Raw genomic sequence first — 27887 nt, 5'->3', positions numbered from 1 at the left:
TGTTGATGCCCATATGTCAATCAGATGCATTTGGCTGCAATTAAAAGAAAATTCAATCTTAGCTGGTAGACACAAGGATGGGAATTTATTTGTACCAAGACACGTGACCAAGTCCAGAATTGGTTGGTCACTATTTCTGGTTGGATTCAGGAGTTTAACAAATGTTGTCAGTGGTCTAATTTATTTATCTCCCTGCTCTGACTTCTGAATCTCTACTTCCGTCAAGGCTACCTTTCCCTCAAGAAGGAGCCACATTTCAGCTGGTGGGAAGGCTCTTCTTTGCCAGCTGTCCACACAATCCTCCTGATATGCAACTCCTCCGACTACCTAGGAACAAATGCCTCTAGACAGGGAAGTAAAGATTTCAGACTGGTTTTGCCAGCACCCAGCCTTACCCCTTGGGTGGTAGGGGCAGCTTGCTGAACTTAAAGCCTGTAGGGGAAAAAAAAAATCATTTTCACTCCTAAAAGTCTGAGTTCTTGGCTGAGAACCGTGTGATAAAAGACAGAATAACAAGAGGAAAAACAAACAGAAGTTTATTAACATGTATACCTCATGTAGGGATGGGAGATACCTGGAGGAAACGAGTGGCTCAACGAGGTGACTTAGACCTTCAGTTCATATGACATCTTAAAAAGAGAACAATAAATTTTTGGAGAAATAATAGAATAAAGGAAAGCAGTCTTAGGCTTCGAAAGTAGAGATAAAGGCTAATTAGTCAAGTTTGTTATGTAGATTTTTCTGGTGGCATCTCGAGGCTGATAGGGTCTAACGTTGTCTCCAGGTGCTTAATGTTTGTCCTCTTGGTAGAGAGGAGAGGAGGGATGGAGGAACAACTAAATTTATATCTATATCTCTATATCTATATCCTCATCTATATCTATATATCTAGAAATTTGAGTTCTGACTTTCAAATGTATCATATCAATAATATTACCAACTATGATGGTAACTTGAAGATAAAATCCTCAGATCCTCAAGAATAGGAAAGGTTAATTCTAATAATAATTACATTTATACTAAATGGTTGAGTACTCTAATTAGACATAGTACTGAATGTTTTATATTCATTATTTAATTTTGTTTTCAAATAATCTCATCTATAATCATCAAGATATTGCATTATGATTTTCATGTTCAACTCACAGTCCAATATGCAGATGAGCAAGGTGAGCCTTGAGAGGATAAATAACACACCCAGCATCACCCAGTAAGATTCAGAATCCAGGGTTCAATTCTCTGTTCATTCGAACAACTCCCTACTCTGCTTTGCAAAACTGTGTCCAGAGCCAGGAATGTTAGAAGGTGAGAAAATAGCATGATTTTCCTCCATGTTTTGAGGCATAGGACATTCAGCAGGTCTTTACAACTTAATGCAAAACTGTGTGTGTTTTTTTTCTGGAATAGGAGCCACAGCTATCATCAGCTCCTCCAAGAGTCCACGTCTCCACAAATGTTTAACAAGATTTCATTTACTTCTCATTCTACAGATGAATACATGGAGGTCAGAGAGGTTAGGAGACTACATTAAGGCCTTACATCTTCTTCTTTATTCCATTAGGGTGCCTAAGACATCTCACATGCCTGATCTGTGTAGGGCTGAGATGGTGTCACAGTTTGAGGAAGGAAGAGCATTGTACAGGAGCCTTAGAAGGCATCTTCTCATCTCCTAGCACCACTTGGTGTACAATCTCTCATGCTGTGGCAGGTTCCTCCACTTGACATGCCCCTTCTTGGTCAGTCTTCTCAAAAGTATGCCATGAGCTCATTTTGTTTCATTCATCTCTGCTTAGCACAGGCCCTGGCTGGGTAAAAACCCACTGAAAGACTCCAGTGACTCCTTCGCTTTGTCTTGAACCATAGGGTGTAGATGATAAGGGAGGATATTTGTCAGACAGTTGGGGGGAGAAGATGGTAAATTCATGATAGAGGTAATGCTGCCACTGGGCCTCCAGCTTTCCCATTTAGAACCACTGAGCTATGCCTATCCCCCCAGCAAATGAGATCTAGTTGACGCTGGCCTCAGGTGTCCTGTCCATCAAGTCACTAGCCAGTGTTGGAGGTATCACCATGTACTTACATTTATTTTCATTCAGTTTTTTCCAGGCACCCATATTATATATCTAGCTTTGACTGCCAGGTAGGGAGGGACTGCATAGGTTTTGACGATGGTGGTTTTCTCATAGGACAAGTGGGTTAAAAAGTGAGCTCCAGAGACACATCACCTGGATTTAAATCCTGACTCTGCCCCCTCTGGGTTGGAGCGGCTTCTCAGCTATCTGTGGGTCAGTTCCCTCCTCTGTAAAATATTACCTTTCTCATATGATTGTAGGGAGTTGATTCATGAAAAATGCTTAGCAGAGTGCCTGGGTCATGGGAAGCGCTCAATGAATGTTAGCTATTATTATTGCATTTCACTGATTCTCCCCTAGTTCTAGGAGGACTGAGTTGAACATAGTAGGTCTTTAATAGTGACTTGAATAAAGTTAAATAATAATAATTTTAGAAGGTTTTTAAGGAACCTAACACCTTGGTATAAAACTAAAAAAAAAAAAATTAAAGAAAATTACAAAATTGCATTTAGTGTGTGCAGGGTAACATTTTAATGAATGAAATTTTAGTTTGATGGGAGCTTCCTGTATACAAGGCCCAATCCTAGGTTCTGGGTGTCTAATTCATCTATAGGTTGCAGACTAGCTGGGGAGACAGACCATAACCAGATCATTATACAACAGAGGGATAAATGTGGGGGCAGAGATAAGTGCAGACCAGAAACTAACAAGGACGTAGTGGTGACAGGGGGTGGCAGGCCATCACAGCAGTGGAGCAAGCCTTCCTTCCACAGAGATGTGCTGTCTGCGGTGGAACTGGATATCCACAAGACCAGCTTTGCAGGAAGGCTTTTTTTTTTTTTTTTTTTTAACATCTTTATTGGAGTATAATTGCTTTACAATGGTGTGTTAGTTTCTGCTTTACAACAAAGTGAATCAGTTATACATATACATATGTTCCCATATCTCTTCCCTCCTGCATCTCCCTCCTTCCCACCCTCCCTATCCCACCCCTCTAGGTGGTCACAAAGCGCCAAGCTGATCTCCCTGTGCCATGCGGCTGCTTCCCACTAGCTATCCACCCTACGTTTGGTAGTGGATATACGGCTTTTAGCAAAATCTTTAGCATTCCTCCCCTTCAACCTCAAGAGTCTTTACCTATGTTTTTAGAGAGAAATACATTTACACTCAGTATCTCAGTAATTGTTTATTTGGTCTCAAGATAAGCAGGGCTGCAAGGTAGCATTGGTGGCCTGAAAAGAAACAGGCAATGGCTCAAAGGGCCAACTTCACTCTTATTTAATCTTTCAGTTGTTGAATCTGATTTGCTCCCTTCAATGCTGTTTCCGTTAATGCATGGGTTTATGAGCCAAAGACAACTGACGTGGGTTGGTGAACCATGCCACGGTGATGATAATAATAACAATAGCTCTCATTGTTGAGTACATCCTACACGCCAGGCACAGTTCTAAGAACTTTCTCAGGATGAATTTATAAAGAACCTGACAATTAGGTATTGTTTTTATTCCCATTTTACAAAGGATAAAAGTAAGGTGACAAGCTCGAAAACTTACCTCAGGTCATGGGGGGTGCCGGAGTTCGTGTCTCAAGTCCCATTTGTAAAGCTTCTATCTTATTGCTTCTCTTTGCAGTCAGGGCTCACATTCACCAGGAAGCCAAACAATTCAAACTCTCTGCTACTTGAAATTCTGCGTATTGGGGGCTTCTTATACCAAGGCTGGCTTTCTGTTAGGGTTTAAAGGCTGAGGAAGGAGTGGTCCAGGGTGATGACTGACCTTTGGTATTGCTGAATATTCAGATCTATTAGTTGATGACCTTGTCAAAGAAATACACATGTCCTATCTCGGGTGCAAAGGAGGGGGGCCATCACAAGGTGCTGAGAAGGAGGAGAAGGTCTGGAATATGGAGGCTCCTGTTCCTGAGAGGGAACTGTCTTCCCCTCAACTTCAATTTATAATTTACCTCTCCACATCCTTCAGATTTAGAATTCTTACATAATAAAAGAAAATACAAGAAGATATACTAAAATAGAGAAAAAAGATGGAGATGATACTTTTGGAGTCAGATTCTACTTACTATCTAGGCAACTTCAAGCAAATTATTCCTATTTCTCTGAACTTTCATTTTCTCACCCATAAAATGGGCATAAAAATGAGCCCTTTCTCATAGAGTTGCTTTGAAGATTAAAATGAGAGAAACTATGGGCAGTGCTCCTCAGAGTGCATTGTACTACTTCTCTCTCTCTGTTAATGGTGGTAACCACTGTCACCATCCCCATCATCACCATGACCACCACCATCACCACAATCACCACCATGACCATCGCCACCATCCTCACTACTACCATCACCACAACCACCATCACCATCACCACATCACCTTCAGCACCATCATCATGACCACCACCATCACCATTATCACCACCCTCAGCATCACCACCATCAGCATCAGCATCACCATCATGACCACCACCATCACCATTATCACCACCCTCAGCATCACCACCATCAGCATCAGCATCACCATCATGACCACCACCATCACCATTATCACCACCCTCAGCATCACCACCATCAGCATCACCACATCACCTTCAGCACCATCATCATGACCACCACCATCACCATTATCACCACCTTCAGCATCACCACCATCAGCATCACCATCATCACCTTCAGCACCATCATCATGACCACCACCATCACCATCACCACCACCCTCAGCATCACCACCATCAGCATCACCATCATCACCTTCAGCACCATCATCATGACCACCACCATCACCATTATCACCACCCTCAGCATCACCACCATCAGCATCACCACATCACCTTCAGTACCATCATCATGACCACCACCATCACCATTATCACCACCATCACCATCACCACCATCACCATCACCACCATCACCATCACCATCATCACCATCAGCATCACCATCATGACCACCACCATCACCATTATCACCACCCTCAGCATCACCACCATCAGCATCACCATCATCACCTTCAGCACCATCATCATGACCACCACCATCACCATCACCACCACCATCACCATCACCACCATCACCATCACCACCATCACCATCACCATCATCACCATCACCATCACCATCATGACCACCACTGTTATCTTCCTGTCATCATCATCATCAACATCATCATCAGCACAGGTAGCATTACCCCTGACTGGCTCTTTCCTGTGTTGTACGATAAGCAGATTGCTATAGAAGGGCAGAAAGGGTCATGGAAGGAGCCCTGCGTGGGGAGTTGGGGGGGCAGGGTTGTGTTTGTTCCCAGACACTGCCACTTGCAGTGATGCAGACAAGGCACTTAAAATTTCTGAGCCTCCTTTTAAAAAAAAGTCATAAGAAAAAAATAAATAAATTAAATAAATTTTTAAAAGTCATAGGAATAGAATGAATTCCTATATCATATGTATGGTGAAATAATACATTATAGAATAATAATATATATAATACACATAATAATATGTTATATATATATATGAAATACATTATTATAATATGCATAATGAGTAATACCAAACACTGGACTTTCCAGGGTGTGGTCTTCTCCTTGCAGGCGTGTAGCTGCTTAGCTAACCAAGTATCTATAGCTGTCCGTGAGGACACAGCTGAAGTCAGAACAGATCCAGAAAACCCAGAACCTTGAAGCAGGTACATTTTGTCAGATCAGCATCAGTGACCCTGGTCCCTATCCTATTTCTTGAATTCTCACAATGAGAACCAACTGGGACAAAAAAAGAGCTTGAGATTTAGTAGTTGGTAGTTATTACCATTAACGGTAATTATAATACTGCAGGGATTTCATCTGAAGGCCTCTCTACCTAGCTGTTGATGTACGATCGTTTTTATCATTCATTCAGGGTATGCTTGTGCCCTAAATGCACTGACAACTCCCTTCATCCTTCTACCTGTTTCCTTTTTGGTTTCAGCTCCTTCCGAGATCACTTTTGCCATTGATGTTGGGAATGGCCCCATAGAAGTCATAGTCCAGTCCTCTTCTCCTCTGAATGACAACCAGTGGCATTATGTCTGGGCCGAGAGGAACCTCAAGGAGACCTCACTCCAGGTGGACGACCTCCCAAGGATGACCAGGGAGACCTCAGAGGAGGGCCATTTCCGGTTACAGCTCAACAGCCAGCTGTTTGTAGGTAGGGGACATCTTAAGGTGCCCTGTGTGCTAAAAACCCTACAAGACCACCGTGGAACCAGGCCCAAGGAAAATTACTATTTTATTTTAGACCTGGGAAATGATTAAAATATTTCATAAGACATTTATAATTATAAATGTAATTTCACAGATTTTTCCTTACTAGATTTATTAGCTACAACAATGGAAGATTATGTCATCACTTAGCAAAGTTTGAAGGGGTCTCAAACTCTATTTGTATCTTTTCTCCTTGTACATATTATATCTTCACATATCCAGGAACCTCAATTACTTTTCATCCCTATAATCAAAACCTACTCTTAGAAAAAGGATGTATCAGCTGTTTAAATCTTATTAGAAGTTGACTTTAAGTCAGTGGGCTACCATTCACCCTTCCTAGTGATACCTGACTCCTGATAATTATTGATAACCATGTAATGAAATACGTTACAGCATCTCCAAGGGATTTAGGGCATCAGTAATACGGTGGTGGAGGGGGCTACTGGTTTTTAAACTAGGAGCTTCTTTGATACTCCCTGAAATCACATCACTTAGGCGGCTGCCTGATAAGTTGCACAGAAAAGCAGCCCTGGTCCCTAAGCAGACGTCTCTCCACTGGTCATTTCCACCACGAGACTCAGAATCAACCTTTAGATAAGTTGTTCCTCTGAACTGGCTGCCACTGCTGGCAGTAGGGCCTGGGAAGGCTCAAACATCATTCACTGAATCATTCATTCATTCCATAAGAGTCAGTGAGCACCTAAAACAAATCAGGCACCTTGTCAGATTGTGGGAATTGAAAGATGACTTGTGCAATGAAACTTCTTTTCAAAGAGCTCACTCTGTGTGTGTGTGTGTGTGTGTGTGTGTGTGTGTGTGTGTGTGTGTGTGTGTGTGTGTGTGCTGTGCGAGAGAGACAAAGAGGCAGAAAGAGAGAGGGAGAGAGAATTTAGCCACATTAGTCCAGGTAGGAAAGGTCTGCCTTATAGCTACAGTTTAGAAAGGATTTTTTGAAAGTAGGTCGAGCAGGGCTTATAAAGCTTTAAAGACAAAATAGAGCTGTAAATATTAGGGATATTGTATTATTATCAAAACCAAGACACTGCTCTTACATAAAACTTGAAGTTCAGATGCTTAGAACAGTAGCATAAATTAGTTCCAAAATTTGCCAGTATACCCAGATTTACTTTTCTTTCCTTATGTATTTATTTTACCAACTCTCACACTACATAGCTTTACTGCTAGTAATGAAATGCCATCAGCAATCAATGGGCGTTTCTTACTTGCTTCCTTTAAGTTTGGGTTTGTGCAACTTTTAACTCTGAGGAAATCTGTCACTAAGAACACACCAGCTAAAAGAAAAGAAGTAACAGAATCTGTAATCTCTCTTTCCAACAGGAATCATATTTCTTTCTTCATCTATCATGTTTTACCTATCTATCAGAAGCTAAGATATAAGTGATTAAAAATGTTTTTATGATGAAAAAGTACTCACTTATTAACCTACATCAGTGATATGATTTAGTATTAAAATATATTTTTTAAATTTCTATTGATGTTTTCATTCTATTTAAACATCACATTTTATTGCTCTGAATAAGTTTGCTAGTCATCAATATTTAATGTCTTTTTTGGTGTAATCAATTCAAGTAGTTGCAATTTTCATAAATTATATTCCATGCCAAAGTTTAATTTATCTTCAGGCAGTACTGATGAATCTTTCTGGCTGAAAGGTGTATATAAAGATGGAATTTTTTTAATCCCTTCATGCAAATTTCATGTAGTTATGAAATTATCATATGTGAATGATATGAATATGGGAATATGTGACAAACTTTGTCCAATTCGAAAGGGAAAAGAGGCAGCTGTGTTTCCTTGCAGGTTTTTATCTCTAGATGTTTCTGTTAACTGATCACAAATGCAATGAGTAAGAGCATGTCTATGGGTCTGGAGAGACACCTTGCTCTAGCTGGAGCCAAGGTCAGCTGCAGCCAGAGCACCTGCTTCTGATATGTTTCTTCCCAATAGGCTCCATCTCAGATGGTACTCTGCTTTATTGAATTTGTCTTAATGTACTTGAAGATGAAAAACATGCTGTTGGAGGCAGCATGTTTAGTCTGTTGGTTTGAATTTTGTTGTTTAGTGTTCAACCTGTTTAGAAGTGTCAGGTGGCCAAAAAAATTGAAGTCCCAATATTTCCAGTTTGGATGATTTAATGGTTTTAAAAAAAAAAAGGCCTCTACTTAGCTAGAGCAGCCAAAATGATGATGAATTGCATTCTCTATCATTCAGAAAATTTGAGTCACTGGATTTTTATATCGGCTAGGTAGAAAAAGATATGATTGTGGTGTGCTTTTTAAATTTTTTTTTAAATTAAAGTATATTTGATTTACAATGTCATGTTAATTTCAGGTGTACAACAAAGGGATTCCATATACGTATACATATACACATTCTTTCTCAGATTCTTTTCCCACATAGGTTATTGAGTATAGTTCCCTGTGCTATACAGTAGGTCCTTGTTCATTATCTATTTTTACTGGGATAGATTGGTTGTGACAGTACTTAAATATTAATTTGGATATGTCTGTCCTGATACCTTTAACCTCTGAAGGATCTTTCAATCAAAACAGAGCGGCGTTCAAGCATGGTAATCACTGGCACTGCTGCTGTGCTTGTGAGTGCTTCCCGAGTACCAGAAACAGGTTGAATTTTATAGAATGGATATATCTCTTAGCAGTGCCCCTGTCATTGGAATGTGACAAGTTGAAGTGCTGATACCTGAGTCAATGCATGCTGGATTCCCAGAATCAATATTTTAACTTCAAGCTTTTATTTCCCTGATAGTTATGGACAACTGCAACCATGCCATTTCACTGGTCGCATTTCTTGAATAGAGTAGGAGAAACTTCATAGCACAGAGCTTCTGAAATGCGCACTGCAAGCTTGGGGTAGTTTCAGCTTTAAAACTCTTGGCAGTACCATCCCTCGCTTTGCTTTTCCCTACTAGCTTTTCAAGTCAATACGAGGAAAAGGCCAGAGAAATCCAAGAACTAGCACTTATGGCTGAAAATGAAATGAAGAGATCTGGGTAAGAACTCCAGGTCTACTGCCAGCAGGCCATGGGACCCTGGTAGAACAACAACTAGCTTAAGTGGATTCATTGTCTTTATTATTTGCAGAATGAAATTGATGAGTCTGGTAAGTGATCCCTTACAACTTGAGGATGTTCCATCTCCATCTGTATATTAAGCATGACAATCACCCTTACCCTCATGCCCATAGGGATGCAACAGCAAGGAAAATATCTCTTTGTCCCCAAATCTGACACCCCATCTTTCCAAATACGTTGCAATTATAGAATGGACATTTTGTAAAGCTGTGAGCCTGTGAGTCTCATTTTTGTGTTGCTTTACTTTCTTCTTCTCTTTTTGGCCTCTTATGGACCCTTTTTCTTTTCTTTTTTTTTTTGGCTCAGCTGCTTTATTTGTGTCAAAATAAACGGAAGTAACTCCCACTTAGAACTCCTTGGGGAACATATATCGCTGACTTGGTAAATCCTAAAGTTGAAGCGATTTCCCCCCTACCCACAGTGCTGCGTCTGCTTCCACACTGGTTGGGAATTATTATTACCATTTTCAGGGGAAGCGTGTCAAAGGCGAGGTCAGCAGTGAAACCAGGAAAGGTGGGTCTCATTTGCTCTCTGCCCTGACACTTCAGAAACTGCTAGAGCCTCTCTGTGGAATAGTCACTTATATTTACACTTGTAAGTACCCCACAAGGATGGCTTTCCTGACACAGGCCAGCAGAGTTTCCTGTCTGGAAGATGTACTGTGTCTCAAAGTACAGGAGGAGATACACATCCTTTTCATGTTCAGGAAGAACTGGAAAATCACCTTTCAGCATATTTGTTACATAAAACCATTGTGCATGGAGGATGTCAATGGTGAAACAAAAAGTAAAGAAATTGTCTTTTCAGCATTCTGTACATTTCTGATGTTAAGGTCTGATTTACCAACGAGTTTATTTTTTCAAAGTTAACTAATATGTCAAGTATACTTGAATCATCTTAGCAAAAAAATTAATACATGATTTCCGATATTCCCCATAGTAGTTAAATAAGAGAAAGTGTCCTGATTCATTTAAGAAGTTTTAGGAGACCTCAGAACACTAGCGGCCAAGTCCCGTGAATGCTTTGCTTCCTTGTTACCTACCAAGTGGCAGTCACTCAATGCTTCCACAATGAAAAAAAAAAAAAAAAAAAATGAGGAAGAGCCACCTGCTTCCTGATGCATTTGTTTCCCCCAACACCACTTCTGCTCCACAAAATCAGATTCTTAGAGCTTGAAAGTGCTTTGAAAGAACACTGGTTCTTTTTATTTTCAGAGAAGTGAATGATTAAATGACCCCTTCCACAAAATTTTGTCTCATCTTGAAAATGTTGAGAGTTGAGTACAATGAACCCATCCCAATAGCTCATGTTAGTATTTTCTGCCCCCTAATATTCCAAAACCCTTTTGGAAATGTTTATCTACAATCTCTTATGCTTTAATTGAAGCTCATTTCATCCTATGCTTGGCCGCATTAGATTGGTAATGGGCCATTGAAGGAGTGTACAGTTTCACTTTTTAAAGTTTTTGTTTGTTTGTTTGGTGGTGGTATGCAGGCCTCTCACTGTTGTGGCCTCTCCCGTTGCGGAGCACAGGCTCTGGACGCGCAGGCTCAGCGGCCATGGCTCACGGGCCCAGCCGCTCCGCGGCACGTGGGATCCTCCTGGACCGGGACACAAACCCGTGCCCTCAACCACTGCGCCACCAGGGAAGCCCCATTTTTTTAAGTTTTAATTCTGCCTTTAACAAAACATATCTCAAAGCTTACTATCTGTTTTGGAAGAAAGGTACAACATGGCATCATGTTCTCATGCAGCCCAGGGAGAAAAGCCCTGAGATTTGGACCACACAAAAACTCAACAGTAGAAGCAGTCATTCTAGTTACTCTAGTTATTCTAGTCATTCTAGTTATTCTAGTCATCAAAATCTGTAACTCAGTAAAGAAAGAAAACATTAGGACAGCACCATTCATGTGGAACTCGGGTGATAATTATAAAATGAAATTCAAGCCAGATATTTCTGGAAAATAAAACAGTACACTCTGGATGTGCAAGGACCCAAACTGAGGGAGGTGAGAAGTTGTTGTGTCTTTTCCAAAGCCAAGGCGCCATTGAGCTGATGTAACCAGGGCAACCAGGGAAGCTCCAGTTAAGAAGAGTGGGCCCAGCCTGGCATACTGATGCTGCAATGCTGCCTATAACCTGTTTCCATTTCTCCAAGGCTCTGGCAACAAAACTGATGACGCAGAGGAGGAGGTGAGAAAGCCTTGGAGCAGAACAATGGTTGGCAAGAAGATGTAGTCAGAACTCTCTGAACATGTTATTGGCAGATTTACACTCTGTTCTCATTGTGTTACCAAGTTTCTTCTGATTCAGAGAGAAAAGGATTTGGCTGCAGAGCCACTTGAGTTGGGGAAGGCAATTTTGTAGAAGAGGTGAGAGGTGCCATGTTTTACTTCAGCTTCCTGCTTCACCGTCCATGTCTCAGGCTGAAGGGCGAGGGTCGTCTCAGGCCCCTGTGTAGAGAGGCTTAGGAGCCTGCGTAGACTCCAGGATGTGCTGCCCAGGACCCCGTTCAAGAAGGGCCTGCTGCTGGGGGTGCTCTTGGAAGACAGTCTCCCTCTGTCTGCCCCTTCAGCTACTGCGTCTCTTCAGGACAAGGTCCTGTCCTTCCAGGGAGGTCCACAGACAATAATCACTTGAGTCCAGGGTACAAAGGCACAACCATTTTGGCCTAAGGAAGCACATCTCTGATGGGCTTTTCTAGCTCCAGCACTCTCTGTGGGGCTGATCTAGACTGTCAGACCTGCGCCAGAGCTCACTCCTTTGCCCACTTCTGCTTCCTGACTCTCTGGCTCAAAAGTGTGGTTCCCAGTGGTTCCCCCTGAAAAATATCCTGCCCCTTTAATTTCATCTCACAGCCTGTTTACTGGAGAACCCTACCTGAGGCACAGTCACATGGGTGTATTGTGCAGTATACACATACACACACACACACACACACACACACACACACACACACGTTTTTAAATCAAAGTAGTTTTTTAAGAGAAATTTATTTTTCACTCCTCCCAAGAATTAAACATAAAAGAATGCCTCATTTTCTCCCACTTTCTTCTCCAAAACACCCTTTAAATTCAATTGCTTCCTTAGAGTCGAGTTTGCATTTTTTGATTCACACTCTCTTGATGGTCCTGACTCTCAAACTAGGATGGGCAACCCCACCCTTGATCTACCCGGCAGAGTCCTCTTTAATCATCATGTTTACAAAAGACCAAAAGTTCTGTAGATATCTTAGTATTTTATTATTATGTTATTATTATTATTAGCCCCAGTTATTGTGCACTGTGCGATTAAGACCTTTCCATAAGTTTCATATTTTCTAATGATAAGTAACACCATTTTAACTGATCCTGGTAGCATGTGTTAAAATCTAATCTTCCAAAAGCTAAAATGAGTTTCAGGTGAATAGAAAATAAACATGAGTCAAAGATTTTATTTCACTCTAATTAATGAGGAAGCCATTAAGATGTCATGATCAGTTCAGAGAGCATCTGAAAAGCTGGCATATGTACGGAGAATTTAACAAGAAAAAAGTTAGGATAAAATTGTAGATTTAAATATGAAACCGATGCTCACCAGGCCATCTTAGGAGTTATCTGTTACGCTGGAAAGAAATTATCTGCATCTCCACTGGACAAATATCATCCATTTTTTGCTTTGTTTCCAAGTTTCAGCTAATTTTTCTGATAAGAGAGAGTTGCTTCCCACATTTGATGACGTATCCCTAGTCATACGGCAGCCATCACTTCCACAAAAGAAGCTGGAATAAGAAAGAACCCCAAAGTGATTACTGCACACATGCATCAGAAAGTCAGGACAGTGTTAGTAGACTGGATTGTGAGAACTGTTAGCCATGAATTGCCACTGTTACTATCCCGTTAGTGAATTGTAGGCTCCTTTTGTATTTCAGGGTCTCCTGAGCTCAACCATAAAATCACTCTAGGGCAGGTGGGACTATTAGGGAAAATTCTTAAAGCTTATAGGCTTTTACTTTATCGACGTATTTCCTTGAACGGGTCTGTGGTTCAGCTTCTGAGGGAATCTCTGTTCTCAGCAGGGCCTCCCCGGAGAAAACTAATTAGAGTGATTTCCAGGGGCCCCAACTTCCAGGAAATCCTGAAGCTGCTGTCATCTGGGCAATGACTTGGCCTGGCAGCCAGCCTGGAAGAAGCAAGTAGCTTCTCCGCTGACTCTAGAAAAGACCTGGAGCTCCTATGATATTTCTTATACAGCTGCTCTTGCAAGGAGGGCGATTTAAGGCTATTTTCGATAGTGATTTTCTCAGTGATTTTTCACCTTCAAAAACAGTGGCAGAAGGAAGCAAAGTGAGCAATGGCTGTGCTCTCATCTTCGCGAGATGGGAGATGGGGCTCCTCTGATCAAACTGGCTCCTGTCACTATTCCAGACTCTGTGATGAGGATTATGGCAGACTTTCCTACCCCATCGTCGTTTTTTTGTTTTTTTAAAAAAAATCATTTGACAGAACGGTTTTTGTTTTGTTTTGTTTTAATTTTTATTTTATGATAGAGTGTAGTTGGTTTCCAATGCTGTGTTAATTTCAGGTGTATGGCAAAGTGATTCAGCTATACATATAGATATATCCATTCTTTTTCAGATTCTTTTCCCATAAAGGTTATTACAGAGTATTGAGTAGAGTTCCCTGTGCTGTAAAGTAGGTCCTTATTGTTTATCTATTTTATATATAGTAGTGTGTATATGTTAATCCCAACACCTAATTCATCCCTCCCCCTCACATTTCCCCTTTGGTAACCGTAGGCTGTGTCCTATGTCTGTAAGTCTGTTTCTGTTTTGTAAATAAGTTCATTTGTATCATTTTTTCAGATTCCACATATAAGTGATATCATACGATATATGTCTTTCTCTGTCTGGCTGACTTCACTTAGTATGATCATCTCTAGATCCATCCATGTTGCTGCAAATGCCTGCCCCATCATCTCCAAATGAGATGCAAAGCAATAATTCAGAGGCTTCTTTAGCAAGACAGTTGGACCACTACATCAGCCACCTTGAACTGTGGTGGAACTAGTTCCCTACTGCTCCACGATTCTGTGGGCAACAGAAACAGGCACAATTCAATTGCTTGCTTGTTTCCTTCGCCCCCGTCTGAATTGTAAATAATAACCAAATGGGGGTTTCCATAGGACATCCATATAGCGCTCTGAATGGGCAAACCCTTGTGCCCTGCCACCATTCTGCTAAAAAGAAGGCAAACGTTTGTTTTGGGTCTGTAGTCTTGGGAAAAAAACAGTCTTTGCAGAAAACCCACACATACTCCAACCCACCCCCACAGGCACAAACATGCTGATTCTGGGAAAGGTGTTTGCTAATATCCAAATACCACATATATTAATAAAGAATTTTAGAGATATACATAATTCTATAACAAGGAGTTTCTTTGGAACTTGAAATAATAAATAATTTCTCAAATGCCTCTAAAAAAGATAAGCAGGATTATGCATGATATACATAATGAATGAAAATATTTATTTTAAATTATACAGTCAGTACACAAATACATGTTTGCTGTAAAATTATTCAATAATAATCTTAGGGCTCTTCTTAGAGACGACCAATATTAGCCCAGTATGACACTTTCCAGGCATCAAAGTAGTTACATATATTTAACTACCCTTAGGAAACACCATACAATGTTATTATTTGTGGAAACATTTACTTAATCAATATACTTCTATGTATTATACCACAGTTTGCTTGCTGTATTTTTGTTTTCATTTGCTTTTTCACTTAACATATGCAATGGGAAACTTAGCATGTCAGTATAAATAGCATATTATTTTAAACTGCTATATAATATTTTATCTAATGTCTTTAGTTTTTATGTCATTGTTTTGTTTGTTGTCATTTTTATGTCTTTATTGCATGTGGAATTTGTTTAAGGTTTTGAAGTAGGATTGTAATTTTATTTATTTCCCCAAATATTATTTGTAATCTCCATTTATTTCATGGTTCCTCTTTTACCTAGTTACTTGGACCACCAGTATATATTATAAGGTTTAAAATCTCTCTGTGTAAAGAATGTGTTTCTGAATTTCCCACTCTGTTTTATTTACATAGTTTTTTTCCAGGTTCTGTGCCAACATCATACTTACAGAAAATATATTTTTTAATATTTTTAATACCTTAATACTTTAATAATCATTAAGGTATACATAATCATAACTTTAACAACTGTACATTTTGATGTTTATCAGAAATGAATTTTACATAACAAAAAGGAAGAAGCTGCCAGGGCAGCACAATTGCAGTCTCTACCCCAGGCAGCAGACATTGGGTACAGAACATATTTAGATATTGATTAGGACAATCCCTCCCCTTGACCCCACAAACATACCTGATTCCTTTTCTTAACACTCTGTTAACTATTATTAACCACCTTCTTTATGGATTTTAGAATTAGCTTTTCATGTTCTATGAAAATAATTTTTCTTGAATGTTACAAATTTTCTTGGATTATTGAATGGGATTGTATTGCATTAAAGGAAATAACTATACATTGCTAAATTATATGGAAACATGTTCCATCTCTTTATTTATTCTTTATGAGCCAAGGTAAATTGTTATTACTTTCTTTTTTATAGCCATAGATCTTAAGTTAATTTCTAGATGTTTGGCTGCTTTTGTTGTTAAATAGGATTTTTTTCTTGCTATCACATGGTCTAATTGGTTATTGTTGCACTATAGGACCATTATTGATTTGGTATGTTGATATTTATATCCATCCACATTCTTATACTTTCATTTTAATTATAATAATTTGCCATTATTATTTTGGGAGGATATTATAGATATACAACTATATTATGTGTGCAAATAATGAAGTATTAGTAATGACTATGTATAATGCCAAATTAAATATTTCTGGGTATAATCATACCCCAGCTCCATTTGGAATATTTATTTTAAAATGTGGGTAAAGCCAATGATAATAATGCTTTAATGGCCCTCAATAAGTGTGGCTGAATTCTTCTTCAAAAGTTTTTCACAGCATTCATTTCTACCAAACAAACGAGGAAACAATTTCAATCTGTTGTTAACTGATTCTAAATCATCAACAAACCCTTTTCCAGTTCTCTGAAGAGACTTGGTATTCTGTTTGGGTACCACAATTTGTGGTAAGGTTTAAATCAGAAAATGCCTGGGAAATGCAATGGGTAAAGGTGCTTGATAAGAAGTAAGCTCTTAGTTCAAATTGGCTCTTACTATCACTATTTTACTTTGTAGACATCCAGTTAGTTCCACCTGCGTTATTACGTAGTATGTGTTTATTGATTCCTGTATCTGGCAAAACGTAACCAGATGCATGCTTTATCCTTAAGGAAATTACGTTTTGGAATTAAAGCCTCCACTTAGGATTTCCTTCTGATACCAAGATTCTGCCAGTTGAAGGGGCAGGATAAAAACAGAACATAGCTGTTGGTTAGTGCATTTCTTTTTATTCAGCATATACATGCTAAACCTGCTCCCACTTTAGAATTTGAAATCTAGATGGTAATACACCTGCACTTCACTTGACTCTTGACTTTAAGCAAAGTAGTTCATATAGAAAACAACTGCTCCAAATTCAAGAAGAGAGAGAGAATGATGACACGCTTATTTTTGTGAAATGGAAGCCCAACCTGGCACAATGTTGTTCCAAAAATAGAGTTCAGCAAAGGAGTTTTGTTTGAGCATGTATGATCAAGACTGCAGGCACATATGAGAAAAGCAGAGGCTCTTGTTCAAGGAGGGCCCAAGGAATTGAGATGTTTCTCTGGAAGCAATGAGCATTTGTCGAGCTGACACATGGAGGTTTTCTAAGACAGGTTTAGAATGATGATGGCAACCTTTTTAAGAGTTGATTCATACTCAGTCCAAGGAAACATCATCGTAATGAGCACACTTGATACCAAGGGCCAACAGAAGAGAGTCATACAAAATTGCTTCTAGCTAGGCTGGTGAACTAATGGTCTAAGTTGTCATGAAGACTGATACAGAAGCCAAGAAGATAAATGCATACGTGTATATTACTAGGTGGGAGAAACCACATAAGAGATGAGAAAAAGCAATTAGAAGCAGCACTTAGTTGTAGTACTGACCCAAATTGTTACTGAAAGCAGAGTCTGGCTCCTCACCACTTGAAAGCCAGTACTCGAGAGGCAAGGTTGGTGGAAAGGAAAGTTTGCTTTATTTCAGAGACCGGCAACCAGGGGAGAGGGCAGACTCATGTCCAAAGTGACAATCAGTGGGCAAGAGCTTTTAAAGGGGAGTTTCAGGGTTTTATAGGCAGAGGGAGGGGCTACATACAGAAACAGCACAGTCAGCTCTGACCATCATCTTGAAATTGGTCATGCAGTGGTCTGATCAGTGTCATCTTGATTGTTTTGAGTACAGCTAATCTTCAGTTCCAGGATCTGTTTGTTCCTATTTCTTTGACACAAGTTTTTGGAATTGTGGCAGCTTATGTCATGGCTACAATCTGGTCATCATGTAGTTAACTTCTTCCACCTGGTGGGGGTTTCAGTATCTACAAAACATCTCACAGGATACGGCTCAGAATATTATCCGTAGCCCTTGAAGAGGAACTAAAGGTCCTTGACTTTGCTTAATGACTAAACGATTATTATTTTGTCCTGTTTGACTGTTTTCCTTCGCTTCTACATTTTCTCACTTCTCTGATTAAATTTATTCTTTGCCTGAATTTTTCTACAGGCAAGAGGCAGGCAGAGAATATGGGGGCAGGCAGGACCATAGGATCTTGCTCCATTTCAAACTTGTCTAATGAAATATCTCATTTTAGGATTTTAGGGCTTTGAAGGTATTCAGGCTTTGAAGGTCAAGAGATCCCAGTAAGACTTCTGGCTCTGCCACGTAAAATCAATTTGATTCTTGACTTTGACCAAAACAATCTCTCTGACACTAAGTTTCCTCAACTATGTAATGTTAATAATATGAAGAAGAACTTGTTTCCCACTGAGTATTGAATGAGTTAATTATAAATTTCTAGCATACAGCAAATATGTTTAATTTTTGGTTTTTTTTTTTTTAGAGAATTAGAAGCATTGTTCAGATTCTTAAACAGCTTGCAGATTAAGTACAAGATTCCCAAACATGACTTTCATCTGCTTTAAGGATAATGCTGCGTTTATTTTTGTTCTTTTTCCAAGTTTATATTAAACTCTAGGCAAGAAGGAGATAAAAATATATTAGAGCATTAGCTGGAAATTCAAATACCTGCAAGGGTCAGGAAAGCAGTCTAAATGAATGAAGTGGTCCTGGTGGGGAAAGTGGCCAAGTAGACAGGGCATGTCCTGTCTTACAGGAACTGCTCCCAGTGCAGCTGGGCTTTGTCATGCAGGAAAGCAGCTTTATTGTTAACCGGTTTTCTGATTTTTCAATGAATGACTTACTAGAAGTTTTTAAAAAGTTCATGTTCTATTTAATTAAATTAATTAATTAATTAACTCTGTGCCAAGCCCAGTGCTAACATAAGGGCGTGGTCTTTTTTTTTTTAAAAATTGAAGTGTAGTTGATTTACAATGTTGTGCTAGTTTCAGGTGTACAGCAAAGTGATTCAGTTATCTATATATACTTTTTTTCAGATTCTTTTCCCTTAGACATAATTATGAAACATTGAGTAGCGTTCCCTGTGCTATACAGTAGGTCCTTGTTGTTTATCTGTTTTATATATAGTAGTGTGTACATGTCAATCCCAAACTTCTAATTTATTCCTCCCCCCACCACCCCTTTGGTAACCATAAGTGTGTTCTGTGTCTGTGGGTCTATTTCTGTTTTGTAAATAAGTTCATTTGTATCATCATTTTCTTTAGATTTCAAATAGTTCATGTTTTAAAAACATTGGCAACTAATTAAAATAAATCCTGGGTAGGCAGAAATATTGATGAAGGGACGCATGTGTGTGAGTGCCAGTGTGTGTGTTTGTGATTGCAGGGATGGTCTAGAGTGAGCAGTGGAGAGTAAGGGGGAAGATGTACATAGTACACCATATAAATACACGGGACAGGAGGAGGTCCGAAGCTGAGAGAGACCATGGGCAGTGGGGAGACACTGTAGTTCGGAAAGCCTGGTGCACTGAAGTCAGGGCCGTGAGTGCAGGAGGAGGGGATGAAGAGGCAAGCAGAGGCCAGATCTATGCAGTACCACCTAGGCTAAGGATTTGAGCTTGAACCTCAGGGTGATGACTTGTCTCTGAAGGGCATTAAACAGGACTAGCAGGATCAAATTTTCACATCTGGTTGGTCTCTCTGTTTGCAAAGTGGTGAGTCTGTGGAAGGACCAAGACTGAGGGTAGTAAGGTCCGTTAGAAGGTGGTGCTGATACCGACCAGGGTTCTTGGCCTGCACCGATCAATAGAAATTGACTATAGAGGCCACACAAGAAATTCAGGCAAGGCTTTACTGGGACTTGGGTGGTTTGCCCACCCTTCAGTGGTGCTGTATGCAGGGGGCATGTGCAGCACCCTGCTTTTGCTCCCAGCTTTCAGAAGTGGCAGTTGGGCTCTTTGGGCTTTTTGTATCTTCTTGTCCAGAATTTGCCCCAGCTGCACATGCATGCCGTTATTTTTAGTCCCTCATAGTGTCTTTGCATCTGTTGCTTGCGGAGATGTTTGTCCAGGTGCAAGTACTGCAGCAAAGGGTCCTAGGTCCCAGGTCCCAGCCTGTTTCAGTTTAAGGGATTCAAGTGGGGTAAGAGGGATTCAAGACCTGGCTCTTGGTGTGGGAAAAAGCAGACTGGTTCGGAGATACCTGGGAGGGCATATCTATAGGACAGAGTTGAGGGCAAAGGGCTGTGAGTGAGAAAGGGGAAGGAAGATTGGGGCTGCCTTTCTGTACAGTATTCAAGTTTCAGGGAAGAGTCTCACCTCCATCAACATAATGCATAGTAGGTCATGTCAGAAAATGTAGAGTGCTAACCACTGGATTGGGTGTGGGGGGGGAGCATCTTTCTAGAAGCATTCTATTCTTGGTCTACAATATTACCTCTCCGTGAAGAAAGGAGAGCCTAACCTCTAAAGAATAAAAAGAATAAAAAGCAGTCAGGCAAAAATGGAAATTTAGTTCATCGCGCAATTTGGTTCATGTTCTTTGTGTCATTGTGTTTTATCAGAATCTAGGATTGAAAGGATCCCCTTGTTTGGGGTCATTCTCACCATACTCTATATGTCTCAAACATCAAGGAGTGTATTTCTGCCAGAAAAACCACCCCAGCTACTTCTCCATTTATAAACGTGTTGACTAAGTCACATGCAAGCAGATGTGCAATAGATCTTGCATTCTCCACCTCCGCTTAGAAGAAAAATGCCACTAACAAGATTTATGAAGAGTTATTCTAATCCACCACAGGGAGTGACTACAAAATAAAGGGGAAAATAAAACAAAACATTTGACTGCATAAATCCTCCTCTCTTTATTCCACACCATCTCTAGGAAAGAAATAATGAACCTTTCCCTATAATCTGCTTGTATTTATAATTGATTTATCTTGTAGTTAAAAGGAGATTTACTCACTAAAATTGAGACAGACAGGAGAAAGCAATGTGGGTTTGACCTTCTGGCCTGCTTGGGTATCACTTTCCCGAACTGAAAATAGAGTGGAGCTTTATCACTCCTTCAGAATAAGAGACTAGAATAATTCTTTAAAAACATTTTGTTTCAGTCTTTTAGAGGCAGCCAGTGACTACCATACATATATTTATGGGTCTGATGACCTGGTGTGATTCAGAGAAGACAGAATTCTCTCTACTTCTAACCGTATTGCTAATTATTATCTTGTCCACCCTGCCAGGCTGATGTACCAGAATTATTATTATTATTATTATTTTTTTTTGCATTACAATTTCATTTATTTAACTTACAGCTTTGTTTCTTGTTTAACATGATATTCCCGGTCAGAGATAACACATCTGGAATTCACATTTGTATCCACATTGATGGGAATATATTTTTATCTGGTCATTTGCAAGACCAAGTTTTAATAAAATTGTAGCATGAGGTATTACACATAAATGAGGCTCAGAAATGAGAGATATGTACAGTAAACAAATGACACATCAGTACTCCCCTTGTTTTCTTTTTTTTACTATTTTTATTATTTATTTATTTTTTCCATGCACACACACTGTATTTTATTTTTACAAAGATAAATAAACTGACACCAAGCTTTGTAAATGTATGACCACAACAAAAGCAACAATGACTGCAATTACCAAACACGAAACACACTCATACTGTGTCATAATATTGGCTGCCCTTGTTTTCTAACACCTTCTCCTTTCCATTAGGATACTCTGTAGACCTTGAAGACTTGAGTGTGTCCTCCATTTATCCACTTGAATGGACTTGAGGCCAAAGCATTTTATTTCGATTAGAATTTGTGTTTTGTAAGGGCAGGCTGGCCCTGTGTCTTCTCTGGGAGCTCCCAGAATTCCCAACACCAAATCAATATGGTGTTGGAATTTGGCTTATTTCTTGGCGTGTTGTCTCTCCTTACACATTTTTCTAATATCCTCTGATTTAGGTTGGTAGGATTCTAGGTTTCCAACAGTAACGAAACACTGTCACTTTGAATCTCCTCTGTTCTTAAATAATTTGCAGCAAGCATTGTGAATCTCACTGAAACCTTCAAGATATACCCTCAGCAGAAAGTTGGGTTGCAATTCTATTCCGTATTCCAGAAGGAAAAATTTATTTTCTAAATAATAATTTGGGGGTAATCAAGAGTATGTATATATATACAACTTACTAGTTCTAGCCATTTTGAGGGCTCAAGAGAAGGGATAGTGAAGACCAATGATTACTAAGCCTTACCATGAACACATGAAATAGACTGATTCTTATGTTACAGATCAAGGAGCTGAGGCTTAGGGGATCCAGTGGTCATTATGTCTAATGGGCTACTGGCATGGAGTTTGACACCATGTCTGTCTGGTCCTAACATACACCTCTTCATAGTACATGACACTCTGCTGCATAAGCTTTACAACAAACACTCATTGCCTTTTCTAACTCAGTGCACCTAACCTAGCTTGCTTCGAACTTCACCAGAGGGACAATCCCACTCTGTGCATTCACCTTCAGATAAATGTCTGCTATAGACAAAGAGCACATTTTATTTTATTTTCAAGGAATGGGGCCATCTGAAGTTTTGTATCTTAAACATGTCCAGTACAGGATTCCACACGAATCACAGTCTTTTATTTATTTATTTTTTGAGCGGGGGAGTTCATTTTCCAGCCAGGAAACACATGCCTTTTCCCCAGGTTCTTTGAATTCCTAATTCTCACCGGAAACTAGTAGAAAAGCCCAACACAGGATGCCAACAGCACAATAATTAACTATCACCAGTGCTGATATTAAACCTCAAAAATGTGAACCCTGTACCTTATATATTTTTTCCTTTTATTTTTCACCGCACAGGGGGAACATCATCAAGACAGAAAGGCTTCCTAGGATGCATACGCTCCTTACACTTGAATGGGCAGAAACTGGACCTGGAGGAGAGGGCAAAGGTCACGTCTGGAGTCCGGCCTGGATGCCCGGGCCATTGCAGCAGTTACGGCCACATCTGCCACAATGGGGGCAGGTGTGTGGAGAAGCACAATGGATACTTCTGCGACTGCACGAGTTCGCCGTACGAAGGGCCCTTTTGCAGAAAAGGTACAATAGAAACTTATGTTTTCCCCATGTCCTGTGCTTTAGTGCCTACAGGTGGTAGTGAAGTCACAGGAAACCCATGCCCTAGATAGTCCTCATACAATCATTCACTCTTCCTCAATTTCCCTCTCTTTAGAGACTCTGCATAGCTCCTTAACATAATTACGCATACTCATTCTTCTTGTGTGTTGATACTGGCAGTCCAGTTGAACTGGATGGATAGGGACAGGAAAACACGCTTGACGTGGCCTAGAGCCACTTGAGCCCCGGAGAGGGGGACTGTCATTTCTGTTGTACTAACCTTTCCATTTACAATGTCTCCATCCACAAATGTGATCAAAGAATCATAGACTCTAGCCCTGGAAAACCCTTAGAGACCTTGAAGCCATTGTAAATCATTTTACAATACGGAGAATGTAGGTGAGTTAGTAAAATCCACATCACGTATTTAGTAAAATCTCCCTGTTCTGCAGATGACATGAGTGGGGGTCTGAGGCTTTAAAAGTCTTGCCCGAAGATTCACATTTAGTTCCTCAGGGGGCTGAGAATAGAGCACAGGAGTCAAAATCCCTGCCCCAGGGATTTCCCTGGGGGTCCAGTGGTTAAGACTCCACACTTCCAACGCAGGGGGCACACGTTCCATCCCTGGTCAGGGAACTAAGATCCCACATGCTGTGCCGTGTGGCAAAAAAAAAAAAAAAAAAGAAAAAAGAAAAAAAATCCCTGCCCCAGTGCCTTTCCACACACCCTCCTAATCTTACGAATTCATTTCACTGATAAAAACTAAATATGTTGGATATACACCTTAAACAAGGAATGATGGTTATGGTGTAAATTCTCTGGATCAATTAAAACTAACTACAAACTATAAAAATTCATTATTTAGTATCCATACTTAGTATCTTTCAACTAGAAGGACAAAAGATTTGGTTTACTATCAATCTTTGCAGAATCTTTTAAAGTTTATTTTATTAATGGAAAAAAAGTTTGTTGACCAAGAATGTAAACAATATTTCAAGAGAAGCATTTAAACTATTAAAATAAAATGTTTTAATCACTTTGAAACACCATTTACATACAGACAATGATGGCAATTACAAATAATTCTTGTCAGTTCATTAAAACACATTTTTCACGCACCCTTAACAAACAATGCTTTATTTTAGTTCAACTTACTCTTGGAACTTAAAGACAGCAGGGGAAAAAGCACCCAGTGTTCTCTTTAAAGGACCATAATTTAAGCTCTTCATTCATTGACACTGGCCTCCTCCCCAATTAGTTTTTGGTTTTTTTTTTTTTTAAGAAGATGTTGGGGATAGGACTTTATTAATTAATTTATTTATTTTTGCTGTGTTGGGTCTTCGTTTCTGTGCGAGGGCTTTCTCTAGTTGTGGCGAGCGGGGGCCACTCTTCACCGCGGTGCGCGGGACTCTCACCATCGCGGCCTCTCTTGTTGTGGGGCACAGGCTCCAGACGCGCAGGCTCAGTAATTGTGGCTCACGGGCCTAGTTGCTCTGCGGCACGTGGGATCTTCCCGGACCAGGGCTCGAATCCGTGTTCCCTGCATCGGCAGGCAGATTCTCAACCACTGCGCCACCAGGGAAGCCCCCTCCCCAATTAGTTTGAATTACTTGCTTGTTATTGCTGGGAAGCATTGAGCTCCTCAGGAGAAAATGGTAGAAATTATAGGGCCAACAGAATGTCGGTCCTACATAGGAGTTCAAAATAAAAGAGACCCCACCGCAGTAGACTCTTCCTGTGAGATAAAACAAACTGCTCCTGCATTTGCACACTGGTGGAAGTCTCTGGAATAACTTCCCCTGAAATTTTGAATGCCACCCTTAGACTGGCCCCACAGAGTAGAAGAAGCAAATGCAAAATAAACACCACCAAACCCAGTCCCTAAAATATACTAGCATTATTTTACAAGATCTATACCTAGTGTCTCTTCGGGAAAAAAAATAAAAACAGTAGACCTCTCTGTATTTCTCCAGAGACATTAATCAAACGTCTCGTAGATCATATTGCTCTAAATTTAGCCTAATTTCCCATTGGTTCCTTTCTCTGAAACAATTCCTATTCATTATCTTCTGCCCATGCCACTGCATCTTTTGACTGTGTTTCTTGACATAATCTGCTGTGCTCTCTCCCTATGTTTTAGTTTGACAGATATTTGCTTAGCCTTTTCAGCTTCCTTCATATTTCACTGTGAACTTTTCCCCCATCTCATAAATCTAAGGAAATTATTCCCTTTATATTCAGCAGGTGCAAAGTATGTGAGATGAACCTTTTAAAAGCATCTGAGCAATGCCAGTTGGCTCTGAGAAGTGTGGCTTGGGACTCAAATGGGAGCCCTTAGCTCCAAGATGGTCCTGGATAAAGCTGTTCTCTGTTAGGGGAGTCTTTTATGTTAACTTTCCATGGCATGTGTATTTTAGGGGCTGCCAATCCTGGAAATATCTGGTGTAGAATTAAGGACATTTGTCCATGACCAATGACTGGGCTAGAACCACTGTCTATTGACCCATTTTCTGTTTCTGAGTGTGGTACAAAGGAGTGGTAATCACAAACTAGCTAGCAGTTATTGACTGCAACATTTATTCCTTATGGAGGGAAGAAGCAATATTTGCATTTAACATGTAAAAATACTGACCATCACGCTGGTTTAGTGACTGCTAATAAATGTCAGAGCTGGAGGTCCATCCAGCATTTTTTGATTCGTTTTTCCCATTTTTGACCCTAATTTCATCCTGTAGAGGAATGTGTTAATAGGATTCAAATATGTAGGGGGTTTTTTGTTATTGTTTTATGTATGTGTTTCTCTTTTTTTAATTTTTGGATGTAATTTACATACCCCAAATTCACCCTTTTCAACAGTACAATTCAGGGGTTTTTACTATATTCACAAAGTTGCATGACCATCCATCACCACTCCATAATATTAGAATGTTTTCCTCATCCCTAAAAGAAATCTCATACCCCTTAGGAGCTATTCACCTTTCTCCCAGTCCCTGGAAACCATTCATCTAACTTTCTGTCAACTAGGAATTGCCTATTCTGGATATTTCAAAAAATATATATAGAATCATACAGTAAGTGGCCTTTTTGTGCCTGGTTTCTTTCACTCAGCATAATGTTTTCAAGGTTCATCTACGCTGTGGAGTTTTCAGTGCTTTACTTCCTTTTATTTCCAAAAGAGTATTCCATTGTGTGGATGTGCCACGTTTTGTTTATCCAATCATTAGGCGATGGACATGGATGTTTCCATTTATTTTGGCTATTATGAATAATGCTGCTATTCACACTCAGGTACATTTTTTGTATCAACTTATGTTTTATGTTCCCTTGGGTATACACCTACAGATGGAATTGCTGAGTCGTATAGTAATTACATGTTGTCTAACTTTTTTTTTTTTTTTTTTTTTTTTTTTTTTTTTTTTTGCGGTACGCGGGCCTCTTACTGCTGCGGCCTCTCCCATTGCAGAGCACAGGCTCCGGACGCGCAAGCTCAGTGGCCATGGCTCACGGGCCCAGCCACTGCGCGGCATGTGGGGTCCTCCCGGACTGGGGCACGAACCCGTGTCCCCTGCATTGGCAGGCAGACTCTCAACCACTGCGCCACCAGAGAGGCCCTTGTCTAACTTTCTGAGGAACTGTTTTCAAAGTAACCTCTCCATTTTACATTCTTACCAGCCGTGTATGAACATTCCAATTTCTCCACATCTTCACCAACACTTGTTACTATCTTTTCCATAAGACACATTCTGCTGTGAATGTGTGAAAGAATATCACATTGTAATTTTGACTTGCAGTTTTTAATTACTGATAATGTCAAACACTGTTTCATGTACTTATTGGCCAAGTGTGCATCTTCTTTGCGTGTCTGTTCAAATCTTGCAGTTTTTAATTACTGATAATGTCAAACACTGTTTCATGTACTTATTGGCCAAGTGTGCATCTTCTTTGCGTGTCTGTTCAAATCTATGGCCCATTTTTAAACTGGGTTATTTTTCTTTTTATTGTTTGGTTTTAGGATTTTTTTATATTCTGAACAATAACTCTCATAATAGATATATGATTTGCAAAATGTTTCTCCCCTTTTCACTTGCTTGACAATATCTTTTGAAGCACAACATTTTTAATTTTTATAATTCCAGTTTATTTTTTGTTGTTGCTGGTGGTGTGTTGGTGTCACATCTATGAAACCATTGTCTAATCCAATGTCATGAAGAGTTATGTCTAGGTTTTCTTCTAAGTGTTTTGTAGTTTTAGGTCTTACATTTAGTCTTTGATAAATTTTGAGTTAATTTCTGTATATGGTGTAAGGTAGGGGTCCTACTTTATTCTTTTGCTTGTGACTATCCAGTTGTTCCAATACCATCTGTGTACTTGTCTGTAGCCCACCTCTACCCCAACCACTATCTGAGGTGTCTAGGTATGACGGTCATTTAAATATTTTGAATTAAAAACTCTAGATAGTATATTTGGAATTCTATTTGAAAATACATCTGGAAATCTAGGGAAAAAAAACCAAGCTAATCATTCAAAGACAACCATTAAAAAGGAGATCTGATTTTCTTGTAGCTCTTTTCTTTGCATTTAGTGTAACTAATTCTGTTCATTCCATTTTATATTCTGAATTTTCTTTATTTCATTTCATAGGCATTCCTATATAATTAATCAGTTTTAATGATTGCAATATATTCCATCTGGTGAAATTGCTTCTGTGTATTTGACCTATTTTATCACAGAGCATTTTAGCGTAGCAG

At 39.7% G+C, this 27887-nt stretch overlaps 1 protein-coding gene across 1 annotated transcript in view; it reads left to right on the top strand.

The window, feature by feature from the left end:
* CNTNAP5 (contactin associated protein family member 5) overlaps positions 1–27887 on the top strand; it is an 857380-nt gene that overhangs the window by 716414 nt on the left and 113079 nt on the right. Inside the window, exons 17-18 of the mRNA XM_059053215.2 lie at positions 6037–6255; positions 22882–23121. Of these exons, the coding sequence (XP_058909198.2) occupies positions 6037–6255; positions 22882–23121 (459 nt within the window). The remainder of the gene's footprint in view (positions 1–6036; positions 6256–22881; positions 23122–27887) is intronic.

The sequence above is a fragment of the Kogia breviceps genome, chromosome 2 (assembly GCF_026419965.1).
Source record: "Kogia breviceps isolate mKogBre1 chromosome 2, mKogBre1 haplotype 1, whole genome shotgun sequence".
Classification (NCBI taxonomy): Eukaryota; Metazoa; Chordata; class Mammalia; order Artiodactyla; family Physeteridae; genus Kogia; species Kogia breviceps.
This window is presented reverse-complemented; position numbering and strand designations above follow the sequence as displayed.